The sequence below is a fragment of the Talpa occidentalis genome, unplaced genomic scaffold, assembly GCF_014898055.3.
Source record: "Talpa occidentalis isolate TD23 unplaced genomic scaffold, MPIMG_talOcc4v2.1 talOcc4.14, whole genome shotgun sequence".
Lineage (NCBI taxonomy): Eukaryota > Metazoa > Chordata > Mammalia > Eulipotyphla > Talpidae > Talpa > Talpa occidentalis.
This window is the reverse complement of record NW_023601433.1, coordinates 12,128,736-12,152,264: the sequence shown is the minus strand read 5'-3', so window position 1 is coordinate 12,152,264 and position 23,529 is coordinate 12,128,736. Positions and strand designations below refer to the sequence as shown.

At 54.7% G+C, this 23,529-nt stretch overlaps 1 protein-coding gene across 2 annotated transcripts in view; it reads right to left on the bottom strand.

Annotated features, from left to right (window-relative positions):
- Positions 1 to 230: 230 nt before the first annotated feature.
- LRRK1 (leucine rich repeat kinase 1) overlaps positions 231 to 23,529 on the bottom strand; it is a 111,369-nt gene continuing 88,070 nt past the window's right edge. For both annotated transcript variants that reach the window (XM_037510080.2, XM_037510081.2), the window contains exons 22-34: positions 21,939 to 22,102; positions 21,347 to 21,486; positions 19,447 to 19,696; positions 17,716 to 17,882; positions 15,166 to 15,363; positions 13,675 to 13,952; positions 12,150 to 12,344; positions 11,410 to 11,561; positions 10,084 to 10,201; positions 8,960 to 9,076; positions 5,108 to 5,958; positions 4,608 to 4,709; positions 231 to 2,956 (exon numbers count right to left, since the gene is read on the bottom strand). In XM_037510080.2, coding sequence (XP_037365977.1) covers positions 2,779 to 2,956; positions 4,608 to 4,709; positions 5,108 to 5,958; positions 8,960 to 9,076; positions 10,084 to 10,201; positions 11,410 to 11,561; positions 12,150 to 12,344; positions 13,675 to 13,952; positions 15,166 to 15,363; positions 17,716 to 17,882; positions 19,447 to 19,696; positions 21,347 to 21,486; positions 21,939 to 22,102 — 2,910 coding nt within the window. In that variant the 3' untranslated portion in view covers positions 231 to 2,778. The remainder of the gene's footprint in view (positions 2,957 to 4,607; positions 4,710 to 5,107; positions 5,959 to 8,959; positions 9,077 to 10,083; positions 10,202 to 11,409; positions 11,562 to 12,149; positions 12,345 to 13,674; positions 13,953 to 15,165; positions 15,364 to 17,715; positions 17,883 to 19,446; positions 19,697 to 21,346; positions 21,487 to 21,938; positions 22,103 to 23,529) is intronic.

The window sequence follows — 23,529 nt, the reverse complement described above, 5'->3', positions numbered from 1 at the left end:
GAACAGGCAGACTGACTGAAATACACTGCTGAGGGGAGCAGTGGGTGAGTCAGGAGAGGTCTGCTGAGCCATGTGGGTAGCTCCCTGGCCGGGGATTGAACTCAGGCCATAGCATTGATGGCGCTGAGACTTAAGCCTTAGGCTACCATGGAGGCCCCAAAGTGTTTTTAAAGACAATTAGGTCCTATAATAATGCTGCTTAAAATTGCCTGTAGGGTTTTTTTTTAAAGATTTATTTATTTATGCATACAAGAACTGGGGTACAGGCCAGACGTGTGTGGGGTGAGAGGATTCACCAGAGACAGTGGGGAGCAGAACAAAAACAGCCTGTAGTTTATTTTAAAAGATTTATTTATTTATACAAGAACTGGGGTACAGTCAGAGGTGTGGGATGGTGAGAGACTTCACCAGAGACATAGCAGGGAGCAGAACAGGCAGATTGACCGAAATACACTGCTGAGGGGAGCAGTAGGCGAGGCAGGAGAGGTCTGCTGCGCCATGTGGGTTTCTCCCTGGCCAGCCAGGAATCGAACCCATGCTGCAGAGGCTGCGGACAGCCGTACAGCACGGTGCTCAACCCACTGAGCCACTAGGGAGGCCCTGCCTGTAGTTTTAATGGAGACCAAGGCCTTGCTGGTTGCTTCCCCTTCTTCAAAATGTCTGAGCCACACCAGTCTCTCAACTGTTCCTCCAAACAGCATCTCACTTCACACCACAGGACCTTTGCACATGCAGGTCCTCCCACCTGGTGCGGTGCCCTCCTGTCTCCACAAATGCTAACATGAGGGTAGTAAATGGCACTTTGGTGTTGTCTTCTTGTTTCCTCACTATTGGTGTCTATGTCCTCTACCTGTTTTCCTGTCGGGCCTTCTCTCTCCTGTCGACAGGTACAAACTCTTTGTAAATAAGATAAATGAGTTATCTCATATTTATTGCAAATATTTTTTTTTTCCCCAGTTGACTGTCTGTCTTGACTTTGTGGTAATTTTTGTATTTATATTTCTAATTTTGATTTGGTCAAGGTCACGGGCCATTTCCTGCCTGCTTGCTTTCTTCTGTGTGAGGAGGTCCCTGACAGTGAGGCCATCGCTGAACACAGGCCCTCCTCGAAGCAGCCGGGCCCAGGGTTGGGCTCTGCTGAGGGGCGGGAGGAGGGGGTGGAACTAGCTCAGGGGAGTGTTGACAGAGCAGCCTCGGGAAGGTCACCTGGAGTGAAGGTTTGAGGCAGCGTCCAGTTTGTACTTGGGGGTGTACTGGGCACCTGCGGGGCTCTGGCCAAGGAGGGGTGGCCCCCACAGACCTGCTGAGGGACCAGGGAAGAGAATGGTGGTGGAATGGGCAGGAGGCACAGACCAGCCGGCCCCTAGGTCTCAGCACCAGGCCAGGATAGGGAAGTGGGGAGACGAACAGCTGCCCATCTCTGTTCACAGCTGGCCTGCTGGCAGCGGTGGGCACGGAGGCCCCCACTCCACCCAGGCAGTGAGTGGCCTGAGGGTGGGGGCAGGGCCTATGCTGTTATTACAAGCCCTTGACAGAGGCCATGACTTCACTCTCGAGAAAGTCTGTTTATTTTCAGATAGAAGGTCTCCCATCTGTCTGTGCACCCCAGCAAAATCCTAAGTTTGATTTTCATAATTTAATTTTAGAAAGCGGTCAACAACTTGAACCCCAGTATGAGCTCACATTCCAACTCCCATTCTGGGCTGTGCAGCCTCAGATGGTTCCTCTGGTCCCGACAGGGGTGCGCGTGTGCGTGCAATGGTGCGTGTGCAGAGCCGGGGGAGATCCCTGCCGTCGTACCCCTGAATCTCCTGTTAACAATTTTACTTTTTTATACTCTGCTGTACGTGTGTGGTAAATGTTTAGCAAATGCATAATGTGGTAGGAGCCCCATACGAGGTGATTTCCCAACCAGAGGCCTAACCGCTGGGCTATTACTTAATTTGTTACTGTGATAAACAAGATTATTATGTGCAAACAAACAGGCCTTGTGCTCCAGCTGCATCCAAGTTTATTTTACAAAAGCTATAAACACAAGGCCCTTTCTGAGTCCTGCTGATTGAGTTTCTCCTTCCTTTGTCGGGCAGAAGAATGTAAAGGCTGAGTGGGTGCTGGCGGCTCCGTGCTAGCTCCTGGCTTTCCGGCCCGTTGCTTAAAGGAGCCCATTCATGGCCCAGATTGGGCAATGCTTCTCTCTGAGGGTCCTTCTGGGGGTTTCTCATGCAGAAACTTTCCCGAGCGGGAGACATCTGATCTCAGCTTGCCCAAGCAGGGCCCCAGGGACTCAGGAGCTTGTGAAATGCGCTAAGAGCCGGGGGGCACCGAGGGAAGGGGCAGGGGTCACGGCCTCCCCCACCCTGCCCCGAACTGCTCTCAGCTGAGAGGCTCTAGTGTAATTTCATCCTGGACCTGGGGTGGAAAACGGGCAGGCCCATTATCCCGGGAGGGCCGGCCCCCCTTTGTGTGATCAGTCCAGAGAGGGGTCCCTCTATCCTGCTCCTGGAAGTCAGCGGAGGCCGCAGAGGGAGCCCCTCCCAGAGGTCTTTCCTTGGGCTTTGAGATCCAGCCATGGAGAGATGGGGTATCTGGGTAGCGACACCCTGAAAAACAGGGGACACTCCCAAACCCCCGCCAGGCTGTAACTTCTCAGCACTTCTTAGCAGCAAGTGGTTCCGAGAGCTCCGCCCGGTCCTCTGGGTCCACTGAGGACTGTGGGCTGCAGGTAGGGGTCGGGTCCCTGGCCCTGCTCCGCCCGAGGAGCCATGAATTCCACGGGAGTTACCTCCTCTTCCGCGGGCAAGCCTCCAGCCGGCCCAGCTCCTCATAGGACCGGTAGAAAACTTCAAACTCCCTGGTGCCCCAGCCCCTCCAGACCGCCAGGTGCCACTCGGCGTTTTCGTTCTCAAAGCCGCACACGACAGTGTCCTTTGCCACCACAGCCGCATCCGCGAGCGCCCTGCAGAGAGAGGAGGGCTGAGTGACCTCACATGGCTCCCACTTGACCGAGGCCCTGGCCCTGTGCTTTGGGGAGGCCAGAGCCAGCCTGATGGGGCATCTGTGCATGATCGCCTGTCCACCTCCATGCTCTGCTGGCCGCCTTCTCCCCAGGGGCAGCCCGTGGATGGAGGCCATCGGATATCTAAAGAGAAGGTGAAGGGCTTCGTTTGAGATCCCCAGGGATTGTCTGTAAGGGACTGACTCCTTGGAAGCCCCCCTATATGGTTAGGGCACGTTCCTCCTAAAACATACCTCATATCCGAGGGGTCCTGGGAATTCTAGGAACTCGAACTCCAGCTGCAATGGCCCATGACACATTTTAAGCTCTAATTCAATTCCCTCGGCCCTTGGCTTAGACCTGATTCTTCGGCATTTCTAAGTGTCCACATGTTTAGGAAACACAAGGTAATATCAGGCAGAACACCCAGGACAACACGTCCTAACTCCATACACTGCTATTTTCTGAGGCTGTGGAGATTTTGCATGATCCTGGTAGGCATATGTTTCCCTCTATGCCCACACCTTTGAGCAAGCACTGCCCGCACTACCTCTCTCGGCACTCAGAGCACCCTGCCTGCCACTGAGGTCAGCACATAAACTGGGATGTCCAGAGGCCTTGCCGGGGCTTCGTAGACCTCGGGACCTCAGTGGGTATTTTTTGAGGCAACCCATGTCTAGGACTCAGCTGAGGGTGCTCAGCTGCTGCCTGGGCCTCTTGCTCCTAACCTTGCTTTGGGGCTCAAATAGGAAAAGAAAGCAATATTGGGGCACCCCTGAGGTACACTAACGGCAGGCATTCTGAGTTCAACAGGTCTGGGCTCTATCAACCCGCCTGCCCCCGGAAGCCTGGCCTGTCAGGGGAACTACATCGGCCCAAGACTGCCGCCCACCAATGTAGCCATGACTCAGCAGCCAACCTGGATCTTGTTTCTAGAATCACGCGCAAGGCAGGGGTCACTGGCCCCCGTGACTCGCTGAGAAGGCTTAATGCTGGCAAGCGAGGGAGGGAACCACTATGAAGGTTTCCTCGGTCATTATCCTGTTCTGGGGAAGCAGGGCGATGGGATTCTCCACAGGGAGAAGGAGCACATGGCACTCAGGAGATGGAGGGAGGGTGGCAGGAGGGAGCACTGCTGGCCGCAGCGGGATTCCGGGAGGAGTGGGCATGCAGATGGTGTCGGGACAGGCTGTTCTGCCCAGCACAACCCTCACAATGGAGCTGACCGGGCTCCTGCTGGGACCCTTAGCAGATGGGCATGGAGCGATGGCTGGTCCTGGGCTAGGTGCTGTGTGCTGGGCTGTGTGGTCCCATCGGGTACTGAAGGGCAGGGAGGGGACCTTGGGAAGGTGGGTGATTTCTCCCCATTTCAATTGCAGCTGAGCTTGGATCCTGGAGGCATGCCCCAGGTAGATGCAAGGGGCACTGAGTACCCCATAACAGGCAGCCATGGCCTGATGACTGGTATCTGTGGAGCATCTAGCAAGAATGGATGTGACGTTTATTTGTGGAAAGCACAGGGGTGGGAAGCTGCTGTGCAGGAATCTGGCATTGGGGCCTAGATTCCCCATGCTGCGCCCCAGGCCCTAAAGGAGTCACCCCTCAGTCTTACCCACACGAGGTCAGCTCTCGGGCTTTGAGGACGGCGATGACTCGGCCCCGCTGGGCGCCCGCGTCTTTCTCCAGGCCGATGACGATAACATCTCCACCGCGCCTGGGAAACCAAAGCCGGGAAGGGGAAGCGTTTCGTCCACCCCTGAGCTCTCCAGGGGAAATGGAGCCGGAGAGCAGAAAGGCTCGGCAACAAACGTGCAGTTTCGGGGAGCGGATTGAGTTACCAGGAGGGCACCTTCGTGGCCCAGAAGCACCTGCCCAGTAGGAAACCTGACCGGTTGGCTGTGGTGTTCCTTTGTGTGGCCCTAAGTTCTCCGGCTGGTGGATAAGCTCCAGCGCGCCCATCTAGATTTGCTAAAGATCCCGCCAGCTCCCAGAATAGAGAGCAGCCCCCAGATGGGCGGGTGGATGGAGGGTAACTGAAGGGCCCCCTCACTCTCCCCCCAAAGCCAGAGCAGAGGGCACACACAGGATGCACCCCACTGCCAGCAAGCCTACCTGGGCACCCAGATGAGGTCTTTCACGGCGAGGACCTTAACGGCCTGCAGGTGCTGACTGAAGGCATCGCCGTCCACGGGGGTCAGGTCGTGCTCAGACCTGTCGGAGCCTGCGTTGGGCTCTTGCAGCCGGTCGGAGTCCTCGCAGTCGGTGGAGAAAGGCACACTGGAAGAGCTGGTTGGGGAGCAGGGGAGGCTGGAGGGAGACATGGGGCCTCGGCGGGTTGGGGACGAGGAGTAGGAAGACATGGAGCAGTAGTCAGTCAGCGAGTCCTGGTGCGTCAGGATCTGCGTGCCCAGCTCCTCGCTGTACATGATGCTCACGTCCGCGATGGAGTCCCCCTCAGGCTCCTTCCGGTCAGCCAGATGGCTGCCCAGGGGCTCCGGGCCCAACGGGCGCACTGGAAACATGTCCCTGAGGGGGTTGGGGTCCCCACAGAAGTAGCGGGCGCACAGCTGGTAGGTGGTCGAATGGTACATCACCAGGGAGTTGGCCCTGTCATCCAGGCACCAGACCACCTCCTCCCCTCTGCACTCAGAGTTGCACACGACTGACGTCACCACCGAAGGGGCCGAGTACGGCTCCAGCCGCCGGCTGATCTCCAGGGCCGCACAGTCGATGACCAGCAGGCCCGGCCCGTTACTGTACCAGACCTCGGACCCGCTGTTGACCACCTCCATGGCCTTCACGGGGTAGGGGTTCTGCCGTGCGTCTTCGTCTGGGATGTTGAACCTGGACCTGTTGGCTGTGTGTGAGCACAGGTAGGAGCAGCTGTCGTCCGGGGCTCCCCGCACCACAGGAAACACCGCCACCAGCCCATCAGCCAGGCCTGCCAGGACCAGGTAGGAGTTCTGCCGGGAGAGGAGAGGGTGTGCGATGCGCCATGGTCGCAGGCATTCAGGCAGAAAGACAGGCAGGCCTGAGACTCAGCTCTGCACACCCCACCCCACCACACCCACGAGGACCGAGGCTCCTGGACAGGCCGGGGAAGCCAGTGGGCATTTCTGGGTGGGCCCCCAAGCAGATGTAGCTCAGGCCCCAAAGAGTCACATGGCCTCCCCGCTGGGAGCAGAGAGGGAAGCATCTCAGAAGTGCATGGCTAGGGGACCCAGCAAGAGGTGCAGGCCGCCTGGCCCCACAGGGCCCTACTCTGGCTCTGGCTGGGTTTGCTTCAGGCTGGCTTCTCGCAACACGCGCATCAGGAGCAGTTGCCCCTCCTTCCACAGCACAGGACGCGGCGCCCTCCCTCCTGGGAACTCGGCTTGTTAAGGTGATAGTGGGCTGTAGGCACCGTGTGGGTCTCCTCACTGCCTCTGCCTGCTTGCTCCCCCGACTAGGTGGGGCACTGGGAAAACAGGGCCTAGTTCTGTGTGCCCGCCACTGCCCCTGGGGAGCACTGGGTCTCATCATCCTGCTTTCTGCTCCAGTCAACCATGTGTGCCTGCTGAACTAATTCTGGAAGAATTCGCTTCCACTTCAATCCTCCCGTGGCGGCACTTCTGGGCTGCTGTGCCTGCACTTGCCACCTTTACTCTGAAATGCCTGTGGTCCTGCAGACATAGATGGGGTCCTTGGGGCCTCCCATCCCCATAATAAAGCACGCGCTATCCTATAGCCACCAGAGGCCACTGCAGAAGCCAAAGCTGCAGAGACCTTGTCTAATGCTGGGCCCTACCACAGGCTCCTGGAGCATCTGTGGGTGCTGGGAACACGGCAGAGTTTCCAGCCTATTCACCAGAGCAGGGTTGAGGGAGGGGTGGCTGCCGGGAAGAGCTCAGGAGAACAAAGCCGGAGCCAGGACAGAGAGGGCTCCAGGCTTTGTGCCAGCGAGCGTGAGCAGTAGAAAGCCCCCCTTGTTGGAACTCAACTCGGGAGGTTGGGTTGTCCAAGGAAATGAGAGGCCTGACCTCTAGCTCAATGGCAAGGTCAATCAGTCCCAAGCACGTTCACTGAAAGGCATCGTCAGGGTTTTAGGAAAGAAGGGAAACAAGCCAAATGGGGCCAACATCTCCATCTGGGGTCCCAGGGCCCAACCAGGTGGTGATCCCCACTTTCAGACAGGATGAACAAGACAGTGGAGCGCAAGAATGCAGGGGTCTGCCTCCGAAGGGGCGGGCACCCTGGCAGGGAGGGTGCGTACAGAGCTGGCTTTATTCCCCCTGGTGGTGCGGGCGGTGGTGCCCTGGCTCGGGGTTCTCGCCGGCACTGGCCTTAAATACTGCTTTGTGCTGTGTTCTCTGCACCCCGGTGCAGGCCTGTCCTGCGCTGCCCAGCCTCGCCCATGGGGTCCCGATCCTAAACGAGTCTAAGGTTGATTTCAAACTCCCCCCACCCCATTAAAAAAAAAAAGAAGCAAAACTGTAGGGAGGGTGGGGAGAAGAGTGTCTGTATTTCCCACTGTCGGGAGGTGACAGGAGCCTAACTTAGGCTCACATTCGCCCAGGACACCGGTCCAGGGATCCCTCGCGCGAGGAAGACAGGGCGGGAGCAAGTCTCAGCCCCACACATCTCACCTCTCGCGCCCACGAGGAGCAAGGCTCCTAGACAGGCAGGGGATGTCAGCGGGCGTTTCTGGGTGGGTCCCCAAAGCGGGGTGCAGCTCAGGCCCCAAAGAGTCACGTGGCCTCCCTGCTGGGAGCAGGAGAGGGAAGTGCCTCAGAAGAGCACTTTTATCCCCACCTCACCGATGGAGAAGCTGGGCCTGGGTGAGGACAGCCCACACCTTCCAACAGGACCACACCAGTGATGACTCCTGGGTGGCTCACTATGGGCAGGAGCGGCTGCTGTGGGAACAGGCCCTTGGGTTGCAGGGTGGAGGCAGTGCCTGGCCTCAGAGCCAGGGAAGCCCCGAAGGCCATCCGGGGCTGGGCCAGGGGCAGCTTCTCAGAGCCGGGCTGTGGCCCTTGATCTTGAAAACTGAACTGAGGTCCAGTTGATCCTTGAACAATGCGGGGGTCATGGGAGCAGATACCCTCGAAATCAAAATCCACATGTAACTTTGGACTCCCCATGACGTAATTCCTAAAGAGCTTGCTGTGGACTGGCAGCTATTGATAACAAATAGCAAAAACATCCATAGTGGATGAACACAGGTTTTGTAGATTACGGATATTATATACTTTATTCTTATCAACAAAGCTAACGCTACTCATAAAAATAGAAAGACAAAATATACTAAAGCGAGAACATGTTGACCACAGAATGTCCATCGACAACCAACAAATTATTTTTTCTACTGAACAAGAAAAATCAGTGTAAGTGGACCCTTTCGCTGGAGTTCCAACCCGTGTTGTTCAAGGGTCAGCTGTAGTTTGGGAGAGGTGTGTGTGGTGGGGCTGTTTCCACATGGGGCACGTCCTGGGAGTGGTGCAAGGTGGGGCAGGGTGAGCAGCTATGTTGAGGAGCCTCATCAGCCCTGGTAGCGGCCGAGCTGCCCTGGCCTGGGCTTCTGGGGGCACAGCTCAGGGCCTGAGGTCTGGGACCAACAGTGAGCTCTCTGGGGGAGACACAGACCCCCGAGCGGGGTCCTTACAGGGGCGGTGACTAAGTGGCCAGGCAGGCAGTGTCTGCCCCAGGAAAGCATTTCCCCTGGACCTACACCTATGGCATGTGCGTGTGGGAGCAGCTTGACACTCGACCCTTCTTTTGCTGGTCACATGGGTTCTTGAAATCCCAAAGGACACTTAGAGGCCCAGGTGTCCTGTGTTTTCAAGGCTGTGACCTGGACTGGGTGTCCACGGGGGCTGTGGCTCTGGACCCTTTCTTGTCTATACCCCCAGCCAAGGAGGGGCCCCACCCCATGGAACGGGAGGGAAGAGCAGATACTTGTGCACCCCCCTCACCTCACCTCACCTTTTTTATAACCGGCACTGCCAAGAAGCAGGTGACGACAGCTGGGGTGTCCAGAGCCCGGTGGGGTGTGTTTAAGGGACACATGCCCTTGAGGTTGTAGATGTAGATCTTCTGGTCCTGTGCAGGAGGGAGAGGCAGTGAGACCAGGAGGAACGTGCCTGCCTCGCCTACAGGGGGCGCAACTCAGGCACCAGAATCCTTGGGCCTTCAGAAAGTAACTGTATTGAGGCTTTCTAGAAGAAACTCTGAATCCTACAGAATAGTCTAAAAGAGAAAAACAATCGCTCACAATCTGTGACCCAGAGAAAATCACTAATGGGCCTTGGGGCAGGACGCTCTGTGTCCTGTGTATTGGTGTGAGCCTCCAGGTTCCCGAAAAAAGTGGGGTCTCACTTCTGGGCCCCCTCACTGCAGCAGAGGCCCTGTCCCCGTGGGTCCGGGGGGGGGGAACAAGGTCTGAGCATCTCTCTTGGGGTGCAGTAAGCGGCTCATCTCTTGCGGTCAGATGTCTGGCCTGTTTCCCAGCACTCGCTGCGCGCTTCTAATAGGCCCTCTGTGGAGGGTGTGGGTGTGTGTCCTGGTCATGTCCTTAGAACTAATTTATAAAACTGAAATCCAGTGAGGTGTACATAGTCTGCATATTTTTGAGATTTCTCATGCTTATTTGAGTCCTACTTCCAAACTGCCACCTGGCAGGGTTGTACCAATTTATGCCACCCCGCCCTCAGCCCAAAAGTAGCTTCGGAGCATTTGTGTGGGGGCAATCTTCTCTGGGTTTCTCAGATGTCAGCTCCTTGGGCCTGCTCTGACTTCCTTGATGTGAAGGCAAAGGGCTTTCGTGTCTGCTGTGCCGTCCCGCAGCACCGTGGGAGGGCCTGTCACTCCGCCACCTGGTGGGGTTCTCCTCCTGCTGGGGCTCTGCACCCGCTACCTCTCTTGGCTGAACCCCTGTCACCAGCCAGGGACAAAGCAGGTTGTGCTGTCCCTGGCCCTGGGGCCGCTGGCCCTGCTCTGGGGTCTCCTAGGTGTGTGCTGGGGTCATCTGACAAGGAAGTGTACCCGGCGGCTGTCCCCAGGGGCTGCACCAGTACTGCCCACCTCGTCGCCCTGCCGGGTGTGGTTACCTCAGTGGCTGTCCACAGCGAGCTCTGGACCTTGAGCTGGCAGCTCAGCTTCATCCCTGCACAGCTCATGTGCTGCACTTCCAGAAGGCCCTTCTCCGTGTTCACCACTGTGTAGTTCCTACGACCACAACCGTCTCCATCAGCTCTCAGGGACCCGGGGCTGCCACCCTCACCCCACCCAGCCCAGAATGTCCCTGGAGGAGGACCACAGTCGTGGGCCTCATCGACCCCCACTGGGAGGCTCCGAGACCCTTCACGATCCTCGGCAGAACCAGGTTCTCTACTTGGTGCTGCTTGAACTTCCAGGTAAAGAAAGGCCAATCCCAAAGGGACGGAGGATGCTTCTCCTGTGACCTCTGAGGGGCCAAAAAAATTGTCCCAAGTTTGAAGTGGGGACATCAGGAGGCAGCACCTCCGACCAGTCACTCACAAGCTGTACCTGTACCTCCTTCACATAACATGGGGAGCCCCTCCATAGCAGAGTGGCCCCCTCAAGATATACGATTAAAATTCCAGCCTACTTCCTTCCGCGTGTGTCTCTTCTGCTACCCACAAGTGAACAGTCACCACATTCTGGTCACCAAATGTGTGGTTTCCCCCCAGACCCAGTATTTCTGTGGTCCCCAACTGTGTGTCTTACAATTTAATGCCATTCTGACAGCATCGGACCCCACAGGTTAAGAGGCCACACGGTCCATCTCCATCACCCCCCTCCTGAGCACATCCTCAACTCCTGCGCACCTTTCTCTCTCCTGACAAAAACCCAACTCTGTTTGAAACCAGCTATCGCCTCTTCTGCAGCCTGGGCCTCAGAACATTCTGGAAAACTCCTAAGCATGCTGACTGGTCTTGTTTTCCACGTCTGACCTCCAAACTCGAATGGGCCTCAGGGCTGCCTGCGTCACAGCTTCTCTTTTTTACCATGAACATCTCTCCCCACACCCTGGCCCTTGCTGCCCCCTCACCGAGAGAAGGAGGCAAGGAGGGAAGGCCCATAGGTTTTTATTTAAGGGGGTCCCTCCCCCTCCTATCCCTCAGCAACTGCTCTCCTGTGACTGTCCTCTCCCCCTGCCCCAGCTTCACTCACCCCCTCGACCATCACGCTGCCAACAGCTCCCATCTTAATACCTGCCCCCTGCCTGGGCAGATGCCACCTCTTCTTTGCCTCTCTTACCATGGACCCACACGGGCATGCCTGTCTGCCAGGGCTCAGTTTTCCCAGGCCTTAAGCCGCATCGGCATACACGTGGGCCTCCCTGACAGCTCCCCATGGCATGGTTGCCCTGACTCTGACAGCAGCTGAGCACGGCAAATGCAGACTGTTACCTGGACTCCTCCTTCCCGTCCCAGAACACCACCATGTACTCCTGGCCCTGGGATGAGAAGAAGGCCGTCTGCTTCCCGCACGGCAGCTGGTACATGAAGGTCGCAAAGGTGGGGTCCTGCATCTGGCTCACCACCGACAGGGCCAGGGGTCGCTGAGGGAGAGAGTTGCCGGGGCCGTGAGCAAGGGTTGTTTGCAACCAGACTGATGCCGATACTGCCCATGAAACCAACCTTCTAGAACCAGGGCGGAGGCCTTGTTTACCCCCAGTATATCAATAAGCAGTGTCTAATTTGATAAGTGGATTTTAACCTTGAAACCACCAGCCTCTTCCAAGAACAACTGGCTTTAAAACGACAGTAGGACTCTTGCCTCTCAGGAGCAAACCTGTTCCCTGTGTATTTAAACAGAGGTGGCGACATCCTCTCTGCTCTGGCTTGGGGACTGCGTTGCTACAAAGGGGTCTGTGTGCTTTGTTTGCACGGTGATGTAACACAACAGGCAGGGAGGAAAAGCAAGCTCATTTTTCCTGAGTGATATTTGTACGAAGTGACCTGTACACAAAGAAAATGATCTGGGTGTACTAGGAGCAATAACTATCTTTCTAGAAGAGGAGAGCAGAGAAAGGTCACCCCATAGGTCCTAGACCCTTGGTGAAGGGTGATGGCGGCCATATGTGTGTCCCCACAATCTCCTCCACAGTGGGGGGGGGTGCCAGACCCTGGCTGTGTGCCCCAGGTACCTTCTCCGGCTTTGTGTCCCAGCACTCCATCATGAGCGCCTGCAGTCGATGGAACTGCACTTCCTCCGGCTGCCCGAGAACTGGGCGGATGCCTTTGGAGAGCTTCTTGGCAATCTGAAGCTGGTGATGGCCCAGCGCAGGCCGCTGTCCTGACAGCAACTCATACAGCACCATTCCATAGGAGAACATGTCTACCTGGGCAGAGAGCAAACCAAGTCAGGTCCCCTGCCTGGGCCCAGCAGCTTTCGCAACTGGCCTTGAGAAGCCAGGAACAGGGACACAAAACGAGACAAGGAAAACATGGAGACTGTCATCAACTCATCCACCATTCTGTCCAGACATCTGACTAATCATCTGATCATCTGTCCTTCTGTCCTTTTATCATCTTCCCTCTTCCCTCTTTTCCATCTACCTGATCACCCATCCTTCTGCTCACATATCTATCCATTGTCCTGTCTACCCATCCATCTAGCCATCTGACTGCCCATCCTTCTGTTCACTTAACCATCCTACCCTATCCATCCATCCATTCATCTACCCACACATCTGTCCATCAACCATTGATCTGTGCATCCATCCTTTGCACATTTATCTATTCATTCTCCTCTATTTCCATCCATCCATCCATTCATCCATCCATCCATCCATCCATCCACCCACCCATGCATTTGACTGCTTGTCCTTCTGATCATTTACCATTCCATCCATCTATCCTTCCATCCATCCATCCATCCATCCATCCATCCATCCATCCATCCATCCATCCATCCATCCAAAACACACTGAGAACTGGCTGTCAGACACTGGTAAGGGACTCCAAAGATGCCATGGTCCTCACCCTTGATTATTGAGTGTCAAGACAAGGCAGGAAAACATGACTTCAGCTTAATGTGCTCCATAATAGAAGAGCAGTGGATGCAAACCATCAAGAGGGGAGTGTCTCCTAGATCACAATATGTTGATTCCTCTAATTTTAATATCATACAAAGGCCCAAGAAGGAGAAAGTTATACAGGTTTCCATAAGGCCAAGAAATAACTTTCTATCAGAAGAATGACTGAGGTATAGCTGAGAATTTTCAGTGTGAAGGTTCCTATTATAATCTATTATAATCTTAGTTTCCAAGTGCCTTGTCTGCAAAACCTGCTACTAAGAAGCTTTCTTTTTTTTTTTTTTGCTGTTTTGTTTTTTTCTATTGTGGTTAATAAGCAACAGGTGCTGAGTTAAGTGCTTTAGGCAATTAGTCAATGATCCATTCACAAATCAAATCACAAATAGAGATGAGGGAAGTTTCAATGCTGGGTGATTAGAATAGGCTGGCTGGTCCCAGATGCAACACGAGCATTGTAAGATGCTGCTAAGTTGTCTGGGTGAGCATGAGAAGGGAGGGAATTATGTGAGGGGGACGTGGCACTCAGAAGCTGCAGTTGCCTTCGAAACGGCCTTACTGGTCTCAGACAGGGCCTGGGCTCCTGCACCGCGAGACCAGGCTGGGCCAGGCACTGGCAGTGGCTGGGGGCAGGTACCTTTTCATCATACACGATGCGAGGCCGGATCTCTGGGGCCTGGTAGCCGGGCGTACCCTCCACGCCCAGGGCACCCTCGTGAAATGACTGCCTTGAGATCCCGTAATCTGACAGCTTGATGTTGATGAGCTCCTTGACATCGAGGGACCAGACCAGGATGTTGTCCGACTTCAGGTCACAGAAGATGATGTTTTTTTTATGCAGGTAGGCCAGGCCCGAGGCGATCTGGTAGGCTATTTTTTGGGTGAGCATGTGTCCCAGGGGCATGAAGGAAGAGTCTTTGCAAAGAAGAAAAATAAAACCCATCAACATGACCACTGTCGTCAGTCCACCTTCCATCTCTCCCAGTACTTGACATTCTACCGACATGATCTCAGCCTTCTCAGTGCTGGATGCCGGAGGGACCGAAACACCTGTCAGGCTGCCAAGTCCTATGGCCGGAATGGCTGGTGTTTTCATGGAAAGATCAAGGATTCAAATTTTCTAGAGTTCATCTCGGACCAAAATTCTCCAGGGGCAAGTGGCAGGTATGAAAAAAAATTTGCATTACAATTTGTTTTGCTTTCATTGGGGGAGAAATGATTGCTCTCAGGAGCGTTTCTTCTTTCTAAGTCAAAAGACAGCTACCTCTCTCTCTCTCTCTCTCTCTCTCTCTCTCTCAGCTCTTTGGAATTTACCCATTTTGCAAGATAAATTATTTTCAGATTTCATTAAAAAATAAGACATGCTCGGGCCTCCCCGGTGGCGCAGCGGTTGAGCGCTGGGTTGCGAAGCTGCCCGCGGCCTCTGCGGCGCCGGTTCGATCCCCGGCTGCTCCCCGGCCACCGGAGGAGGGTCCCACATGGCGCGCAGACCTCTCCTGCCGCCCGCTGCTCCCCTCAGCAGTGTACTTCGGTCCTTCTGCCTGCTCTGCTCCCCGCTCTGGCTCTGGTGAATTCTCTCACCCTCCCGCACTTCTGACTGTACCCAGTGCATGTATAAACAAAACAAACAAACAAACAAATAAATAAATAAAACATGCCTCTATTAAAAAAAAAAAATAAGACATGCTCCTCATACTGATGCTGGGGTCTCGGAGTTTATCAACGATGGACGCAGGTGAAGGTTTTGGTTAGAGGAGAAATTTATGCGGCCGGGGGCTTAGGGGCTGGTATAAATGAGCAACTTCCTGGGTCATGGCCGAGAACCAGGACTTGGAAGCTGATTCTTTCTGACTCCAAATCCTGAACCCCGAGACTCATCAATAGCCTGGACAGTATTTGGACCTGGCAAGGCTCCTTTCTTTCCCCACAGGGCGTTGGCCATGTAAGCCATGGGGCAGGTGTGCCCTGGCCGGACAGTCAGGCCAGGCAAGAGGGACCACAGGTCCACAGCTCCCAGGACCTGTCCCGGGAGCCCCAGGCTCTCTGGAGGGGGAGTCTCAGGCCTCCCAGGGTCTCGCTCAGCTAGGCCCCAGGCAGCGCCCTGTGGAATGTTCTCGGCTCACTGTACCTTTGGCGTTCTCAGACAGCACGGTGTTGAGGCTGCCCAGCGGGGCAAGCTCCAGGGCAAAGCAGAGCGGATGGATGCTGATGCCGATGAGGGACACGATGCAGGGGTGCTGCAGGGCGTGCAACATGCTGGCCTCCTGCCGGAATTCTGAGAAGTTCTTCATGGCATCTGTGGCCCGCAGGTGCCTCAGCATGGTGTCTGTGGGGGTAAGGGAGGGCAGTACAGCTGTCAGCACCACACAGGGGGGCAGGGCTGCCCCTCACCACTGGCCTTGGGAGTCTCTCCAGGGTGGGAGTACTGGCCATCACAGAGCTGCTTCAGGGAGTGGAGCAGGGCCAGGATTTACATATCAATATATGTGAAGGCAATCAACATGTCAGGGGTTGCAATATGTCACCCGGAATTTGGTGGCATTCCCAAATGGTGGCATTTCAGGCTGATGTCAAGCCCCCTCCTCCGAGGTGCTAGCCTTGTTCTTGAGAGTATCATGTTTCTGCCCTTGTCACCCAGTTGTCTCTCTAGCAGCTCCTGTCCTACCTGGGGGTTACAGTATGCTCAGAGTCTTGCCAGGAGTGCAGGGCACAAGTCTGGATAGCTAGGCCCTGATTCTTCGCCCGAAAGGTAATTACCTTACTCCCCTACTAAGTAGCAGGGACCGCCAGAGGCAGAGAGAACTGTGGGGCAACCACAGGTCTGTGACATGTCATCTCAGGCCAAACGAGAGAGGCCTGCAGGCAGTGGTGCACAGCTTCAGGTCTGTACCAGAAACTTCTCCCAGTGCCCTCAAAATGCAAGCCTGCTGGCAGACACCTGCCCTGGTTCCCCCAGGGTCTCTGCCAAATGGAGGGGCAAGATGTGACCCATTGGGCTGCAGGTAATCTTGACGTCCCCCAGCAGAGTCCACAAGGCCTGCTTGTCCTTCTGTGTCCTGATCTGTCTCTCCCCTCCGATCAGATTTTAAAACTGGGGATGGCTGGACATGAGGGTTCAAACAACGTGAAAAAACACTTGGCAACTGAGATGCACCAACTGTGCCAGATCTACATGTGTGCCGGCCAAATTGGTTTACACATGTGCAAATTTTGTTGCTCGCATTGGGCCTTTAGCCCATGAAGAATTTAATTATGTCAGCCTTTCCCTGACTCATGAAGGCACCGCGGTCACAGCCAGCGCCCCGCACCCAAGCTGGCTGTCCCCGTTCCGGGAAGGCCCGTCCCTGGCCCGGGAGGCTGCTTTCCTGCCCGCAGGCTTGTAAGTTAGGACATGTGCCGAGCAGGCCTCTTTCTTTGTCTTCCACTGCAGACGTTTCTCAGCTGTTTAGGGATTGGGTCATTTCTCATGCAATTTAGAAAAGTTGGTCAAATCTCACATTCTGCTGCTGGGACTTCGATGAGAACGGAATTGACCGATGTATATTAGTGGTTCCTCTGCACCTTGCGGCTTTATTTGCTGCATGGAGGACACTTTCTAAAGGGTCTCCACTGTGGATGGGAATCTGCGAAACTCTGAGGCAGAGCTCATATTTGTCTAGCGACTCTACGAAACTCACTGGCCCTGGTGTTTGTCAACAGTCATTTAGATTCTCTGCAGAAAGTTGCATCCTTTCCACATTAAAATTATCTCTCCTTTCCTGATTTATTTATAATGTTCTATGATTCTAATTTTTCCACTGTGTGTAAAGAAAATACCTTTATGCTAATAAAGATGGCCATGCTAAGCCAGAGGCAGCCATAAAAGGGTTATGAAGCTGCCTGGAAATGGGGGTTCCCTGCACCCCCAAGGGCTGGGTGTTAAGAGGTGATGGGAGGCCTTCCCTGGTGGTGCAGCGGTTGAGCACTGGGCTGCGAAGCTGCCCTCAGCCTCTGCAGCACCGGTTCGATCCCTGGCCACTGGCGAGAGTCCCACATGGCGTGCAGACCTCTCCTGCCGCCTGCTGCTCCCCTCAGCAGTGTATTTCGTCAGTCTGCCTGTTCTGCTCCCCGCTCTGGCTCTGATGAATTCTCTCACCCTCCCGTGCTTCTGACTGTACCCAGTGCTTGTATAAATAAATAAATAAATCTTTAAAAAAAAAAAAAAAAGAGGGCCCTCGAACTGCTCATCTGTGGGCTGGAATGCACCAAGAGGGCCTTCCTTTGGGGAAGGGAATGAGGGAGACGGCACTTAAGCTGACTCCCCAAGTCATCTTTCCTCTTTTAGAGGGCATGGCTGAGAACGCCCCTCAGGCTGAGGGGTCCACCTTGAGATTCAATGCTGTGCTCTCCAACTGCCAGACCTGTGCAGGACACGGGCCAGATGAAAATGCAAGAAAGGCCATGCTTTTAGGGGTACACCCCCAGACAAGAGTGTCATCTGCAAAGGCAGTTTCTAGGCCTGACCCCCCCCCAGCCAGTCCCGGTGCCACCTGCTAAGCCCAAAGCAGGACAGCCCCAATGTCCATGCTGGCCTGGCCCCCTGCTTGTGTGAGTGAGGCCCTGGGCCTCCCTAATGTGGCCCCAAGTTTGAATTGTGGGAGCACCTCTCTGGAAACAGCCGAGGCAGGGCCCTGTTTACCTGGCGGGGCATTAGCGAAGTTTTTGAATTTCTTGATCTGGAACCGCTTCACGGCCACAGGCTGGCCTTGGTACCGGGCCTGGTAGATGACAGTGCCGCTCCCACCCTGGCCCAGCACGCTGCCCTCATCCTCACTGTGTTCCAGCTTGCTGTTCTCCAGGAAGAGCCTGTGGGAGACACAGTGGGGGGCTCAGAACAGCCCCCTGGAGGTGCTCCGGGTGGGTGGATGGGAGGCCTGGTCATTGGTTCCCACTGCAGAGAATCACGGATCAAACCTGCCCACTGGGGCAGATGGACCTGAGATAAAGCCCTGGCCAGGGCAGGCGATGCAGCCAGCTGGCCTTGGGCGCCTCTGTAAACTGGGATCCTAACGGGGCTTCGCTTAGGACTCCTGTCAACTCTGGAAGTGCACACTTTTATAGATACCACAGTGGATGCCACCCCCTTAGCCTCCACCCCCAGCCCTGCGTATACTCCCTGCAGGGGGAGTGTGATGCTTCAAAGCTATGGGCAGACCACAGAAGTTTCCAGAGAGCCCCTGCTGGGCTGTGAATCCTTTCAGATTGATGGCTTTTCAATGCTGCCTGGCTGAGTAACTTCCTTTAGGAGCCATGCTACTGCCTGCGATGGATCCAGGAGGGTACCCAAGCCGGCCCTCCGTGTTCCAGACAGCAGACGAATAGCCCAGAGCCAGCTGAGCAAGAATGACACACGAAGCTCAGCAAATACATGAAAATTCTAAAGTGTGGGGCTGCTGAATAGGGCCTCTCTTCCCTACCCCAAATTGGATTCACGCATGTATAAAACTCTGTATGTGGTCTCTGAGATGGGATAATAACCCTAATGTTAAGATCTAGGAATAAAGGGAAGTTATTTAGCAGAAAAGCAGTGCTTAATAGTCATTGAGGTAACAGGGGATACTAAAAAGAACTGGGGGGAAATTATGGGGTGGAGGAAGCCACTGCTTAATCTTGTAGATTCACGCTTCGGAAGCCCCATTCTGCAATAAAATAGAGTAATACACATCTGGATTTTTGGAAGGGGAGAGCAATTTGGAAAACAGAGTACAAATACTGTTGTTCCCCCTCCCCTCAAAGTTTAACTGTCTTTAAGGAAACCAGATACAGTAATCGTTTGAATAAAAAACAACAGGATTTCACAACTCTGAAAAAGCTGATAACTACCAATGTCACACTGTTGTTCCAGAGAGACCCAGTCATCGTAGCCTCTGGTTTCCATGACTACGGAGGAGCCCATCTTTCCCCAAACACTTGGCTGTAGTGCTGGTTTCCTGTTGGATAGGACCACAAAGTGCTTTCTATTTTCTCTACGATTCTCTTCCCAGCTATTATCTTGGATCAGCAGGGGAAGAATCAACTCTTAAAGCAGCTTCAGGGGATCCAAACGCTCAGCCTTAGGGCAGCAGTGAGGAGTGGACATTTGCCAAGGAAGGGAGAGTGACGCTGAGGGTCCCACAGGGTCTCTGTTTCTGAGTGTGGAGGAGCCTTTGCCTTCTAGTCCCTGGACCTCAGAAAGCAGGGCTAAGGGGAGAGAGGGCCAGAGGTGCCAGTTAATGTGAGAAGAAGAAAACAGGGGTCCCTGACCAGCTTCACCCCTCCCTCCCCCATGCTCAGATCAGCTGGGTGAGTTGTGGCCTCAAAACCAGAAAGCCTGGTTCGCTGCGGACAGCCCGGGACTGGAACCTGGAAGCCATCTGAGGGTATGACATACCTGGCAGGGAAGTCGGTCATGAACAGTTCTGGGACCAGCTCCTGGAGCGGCACAGGGAGGTCGGGGTGTCTGGGGCAGGAGATGAAGTCCCGCTCAATGGCTGTGAGCACACAGTCTTCCATGTCGAAGTACTGCACCCCCTCCGACTTCTCGCTCGGGTCGGCCAGCTGGGCCCAGGAGGTCTCGCAGACCGGGCAGGGCACGTACTGCTCCATGAGGGGGGTCCCATCGCTCTCTGTGGCCGTGAGGGCTGCGTAAGGACAGAGCAGGAGATGGCTGGAGGGCAGGCAGCTGCTGGTGGGTCTCTGAGCTACCCTGGGGGGCCTGCAACCCCAGGCTGGGGGTCCTGTCATAAGCAGGGTGTGTCTGCCTCGCCTGGACTGTCCTTTTTGGACAGCCGACAGGTGGTCTGGCCCTTGAGGTAGCTGGTGGGGGAGGTGCCTGGAGGTTGGGGCTACCCCTGCATTGCTGGGCCAGGCTGCAGGCTGAGAGATGCCATATTCCCAATGATCAAACTTCAACCAATCAGGAGCCACTCTTAAAATCACCAACAGAAGGCCTGCAATTACTATGCTCCTTCCTTGAGGCGCAGTGCAGGGGAAGACACTAGTGCACATTGTAACAGACTTGAGAAACCTCGTCATTTGACAAGGCACCCTCTAAACAGGAGCCAGCTTTGCTGCTTGCCTCTGCTACTAAATGCACAGAAAAGACCATCCAAGGAGCTCCGTGGGGCATCCTGGGTTGACCCTGCTCTGTGTGGGATTGGAGATGTCCTCCTAGAACTTTCTGGGTGCATCTGTGATCCACAGGCCCGGGTGCGGTGCATTCTGCTAGCTGCCTGGTGGTGCTTTCTCCCGGCAGCTGTGCATCAGGGCTTCTGCCCTGTCCTGCCTGTTCAAGTGACCATCTAATGGGCACTGAGTCAAGTTCCCCAGTAATACCTGTTGTGGGGGGGGGGCACTGGTTGTTTCCTACGGGCCTAGAGGGCCCTATGAGTGACCAATCCCCTACCCCCACCGCCATGGCTCACACCCCACATCTCTTTCTACGTTTTTTTCCCAGCAGGTGACCCGGTCCATTCACCCAGAAGGACCCCAGGCCCTGGCATTGGAGCTTGCAGCTAGAACACTGGGCCTTCAGTGTTTCCTTCAATGCTGTGCAGGGATGCAGGGCTGCTGTGCAGGTGGGATAGCTGGCTTGGGAGGCGGGGGGTGGCCCAGGCAGCTTGGTGGGATCCTGAGCTCTCCCTCTGCTCAGTGGGCCTACAGCCGTCTGAGGCTGAGGGCTCATGAGGCAGCCTCCTGCCCCGGCTGCCCCGTTTGGCCCCTGTTGGTGGCCATCTCCCTGCAGGATGCCCTGGGGGGTTGTCCCTCCTGTGGTAGCAAAACAAACAGAGAACCTCAGCAGGCTCACTTCAAAAAGTGTTTTCTTTGGGTGGACTGTGGATGAAGAAACTGATCAAAGGGTCTGAGAAGGGCCATGTGGGTGGCTGATCACCTCTGGGATTGGGGGGTGGGGAGAGACAGGGAAGGAGGAGATCCTTCCAGAAGAGGGTCCCCTCTCTCCCCACCCCGGCACACACGGTAAATCTCCATCTGCTGGGCTCCCCCCAGATTTCAGTAGTTCTGTCTCCACTGCAAATGATACCCATGGGAGGCTCACATTTGAGGGACTTGGGGCACCCTCATTACCCAAGGTGGCCTGCACACGCCCTGTGGGGTCTGAGCCCACGTTTTCCCCATCGAGCTCCCACCCATGCCCACACCCTGAGTTCCAGGGGCAGTTTCCCTGGGCTGGATCCCAATGGGATTTCTGTTCCCCCAAAGCAGGAGACCCACCCTGATCTATCAAGAAACATTAATATGAGCCTAGATTTGGCTCGCGAGCATTCTCTTACCGGGAAACCACTGATCAATCAAGGAATTGACATGGTCTGTGATAAAAGCCATGGCCGAGAAGTCCCTCATTTCTGACTGGCAAATGATTTTTATTCCTCCGCTTTTTTTCTTTTTCCAGTTCACATCCGAGGATTCCACACTGCGACCCAGAAGCAACAAGGCGTCTATTGTGAGCGGCTGTGAGGGTCTGGGAGGCTCTCCCTGACTCCAGGACAAGGACCCAGCCCCCAGGCACCCTCTGGGACCTGTGCCAGGGAGGCCTGGTTGGGGGGGGCTCCTGCACTTGTGTGCCTGTGAACAGAGCCCCCACCTTTTCACACCACCCCCCAACATCGTGAAGTGGACTTTGCAATAAAGGGGTGCCCTGGCTGGGATCTGACACTTAGGTGCGACCCCAGGGAGGTTTCTGTCCTTCCCTGAGCCACAGGGTTCCCATCCACCAAGTGGCAGCTGTGAACTTGAAGTGAGAACACCCACAGGACAGCACCAGGCCCCCAGAGCAGCCCCAATCAGGCGCTCTCAGGGCACCCAGGGGATGGCCCCGGGGTCTTGGCTGCACGGGGCCCAGCCTGGTGGACCCGATGATCCTACCTGAGGTAGCCCCCATCAAAAGTGACCAGGAGCCCTTCCTGCCAGTAGATGGTCTGATTTCTCTTTACTCTGAATGTGCTGCAGCGATTTCTTTGGTTTCCGGTAAAACTGTAAATGGTGACTTTCCTGTGTCTGTTTCTAGTGTTCTTCTTGTTTTCAAAGAGCTGAAAGACAGAGAAAAGACCCTGCTTAAGTATGCTGGGCTCCTCGCTGGCCTGGGCAGAGTTCTGAGGAGGCTGGGCCTGGCCCCTTCTTGATAAATGACCCCCATCCTGCCTACCACCCCCGCCCTGCTCACCCACTGCCAAATTCAAGGGTGACTTCTCCGAGAGGGGGTCTCTAGGATACTCTGGGAACACATTTCCCCCAAAGGAATGAAAATAGGCTAAAAAAAAACCAACAACTTCCTGCCTTGATTTTACAAAACAGAGTTTATGTTAGAAAATGCAGAAAATACAGAAAAATGGAAGATAGAGAATCTAACACCAGCTTAACAAGAAGCAGAGCGTGAGATCTTTTCTCACAGGATTTTTAGGTATCTACATAGGTGCTTATAAAACAGCCGAGAGGCACGTTCTAGTTCCAATTTTGGAAATTGTGTTCTTTTAAAAACTTCACTTTCCCTACACTGTTAAAAACGTAATATTCATTTTGCTAAACTTTAATAGCCTATGAAATATAGTAATTTCCTGAAATGTTGGCTTCTTTGGATGTTCAAGCGCTTCTAATATTTTGCTCCTCAAAAAAAAAAAAAAAAGCCAGATGAATGTGAAAAAGCACAAACTTTCTCTGACGTCAAATGATTTTCTTATTCAGATTTTCAGCCGTAGGATTACTGGGCCAAAGGTCAGAAAAGTCTGGCGTTCTGGACACACAGGGAGGAATATCTGAAAGGACTGGACGGTGCACACTGGCCTTGGGGTGAGAACATTTGGTTCTGGGCGGGGTACTGCGGCCCAGCTCTGCCAATTCGATCAGTGACACTGGACGCTGGCATCTCCTGGATTCTAGAATCCGCAGGCCTTTAGTCACTGATGGAAGTGAACTTCTTTGTCTGCTTTCCTCCCTCACCATCTGAATGTCAACAGGCCTTCTTTGCTAGTTTTCTGTGAGGACATTGCCAGGAAGGGCTCCGGCCTCCCGTCCAGCTGCCCACACCCCCAACCCCGCCTCCATAGCTGAGCCCACGTGGCGGTCGGGCCTCACACGTCGCTGGTGCTCCGTGACCTCCCACTTAGAGTGTGGCAGGAGGACGAGTTCAAGGGGAGGGCAGGGTGACGGAATCAAGGCTGTCACCCTCCTGGTCCTACAGACCGCCTTCCTCCCTGCTCACATGAAACTCGACAGTTTTCAGGCACTTGCCTTTATTTTTTACCATTTCAGCAAAATAGGAAGCGCAAAGACTATGTTTATTTAGACAATAAGTGGTAATGCCATAAGGGCCTTTTAGTTAGAACGTGGCAAAAGTAAACACATACCGAGTTTAATGCCAATTATTCAAGAGGCAGGGCTATGCCAGGGCTCCTGATACTGCAGACTGGGTCAGAATCCTCTCAAAGGTTTGTGAAAAAGCGCTGGGCTCCATCCTAAA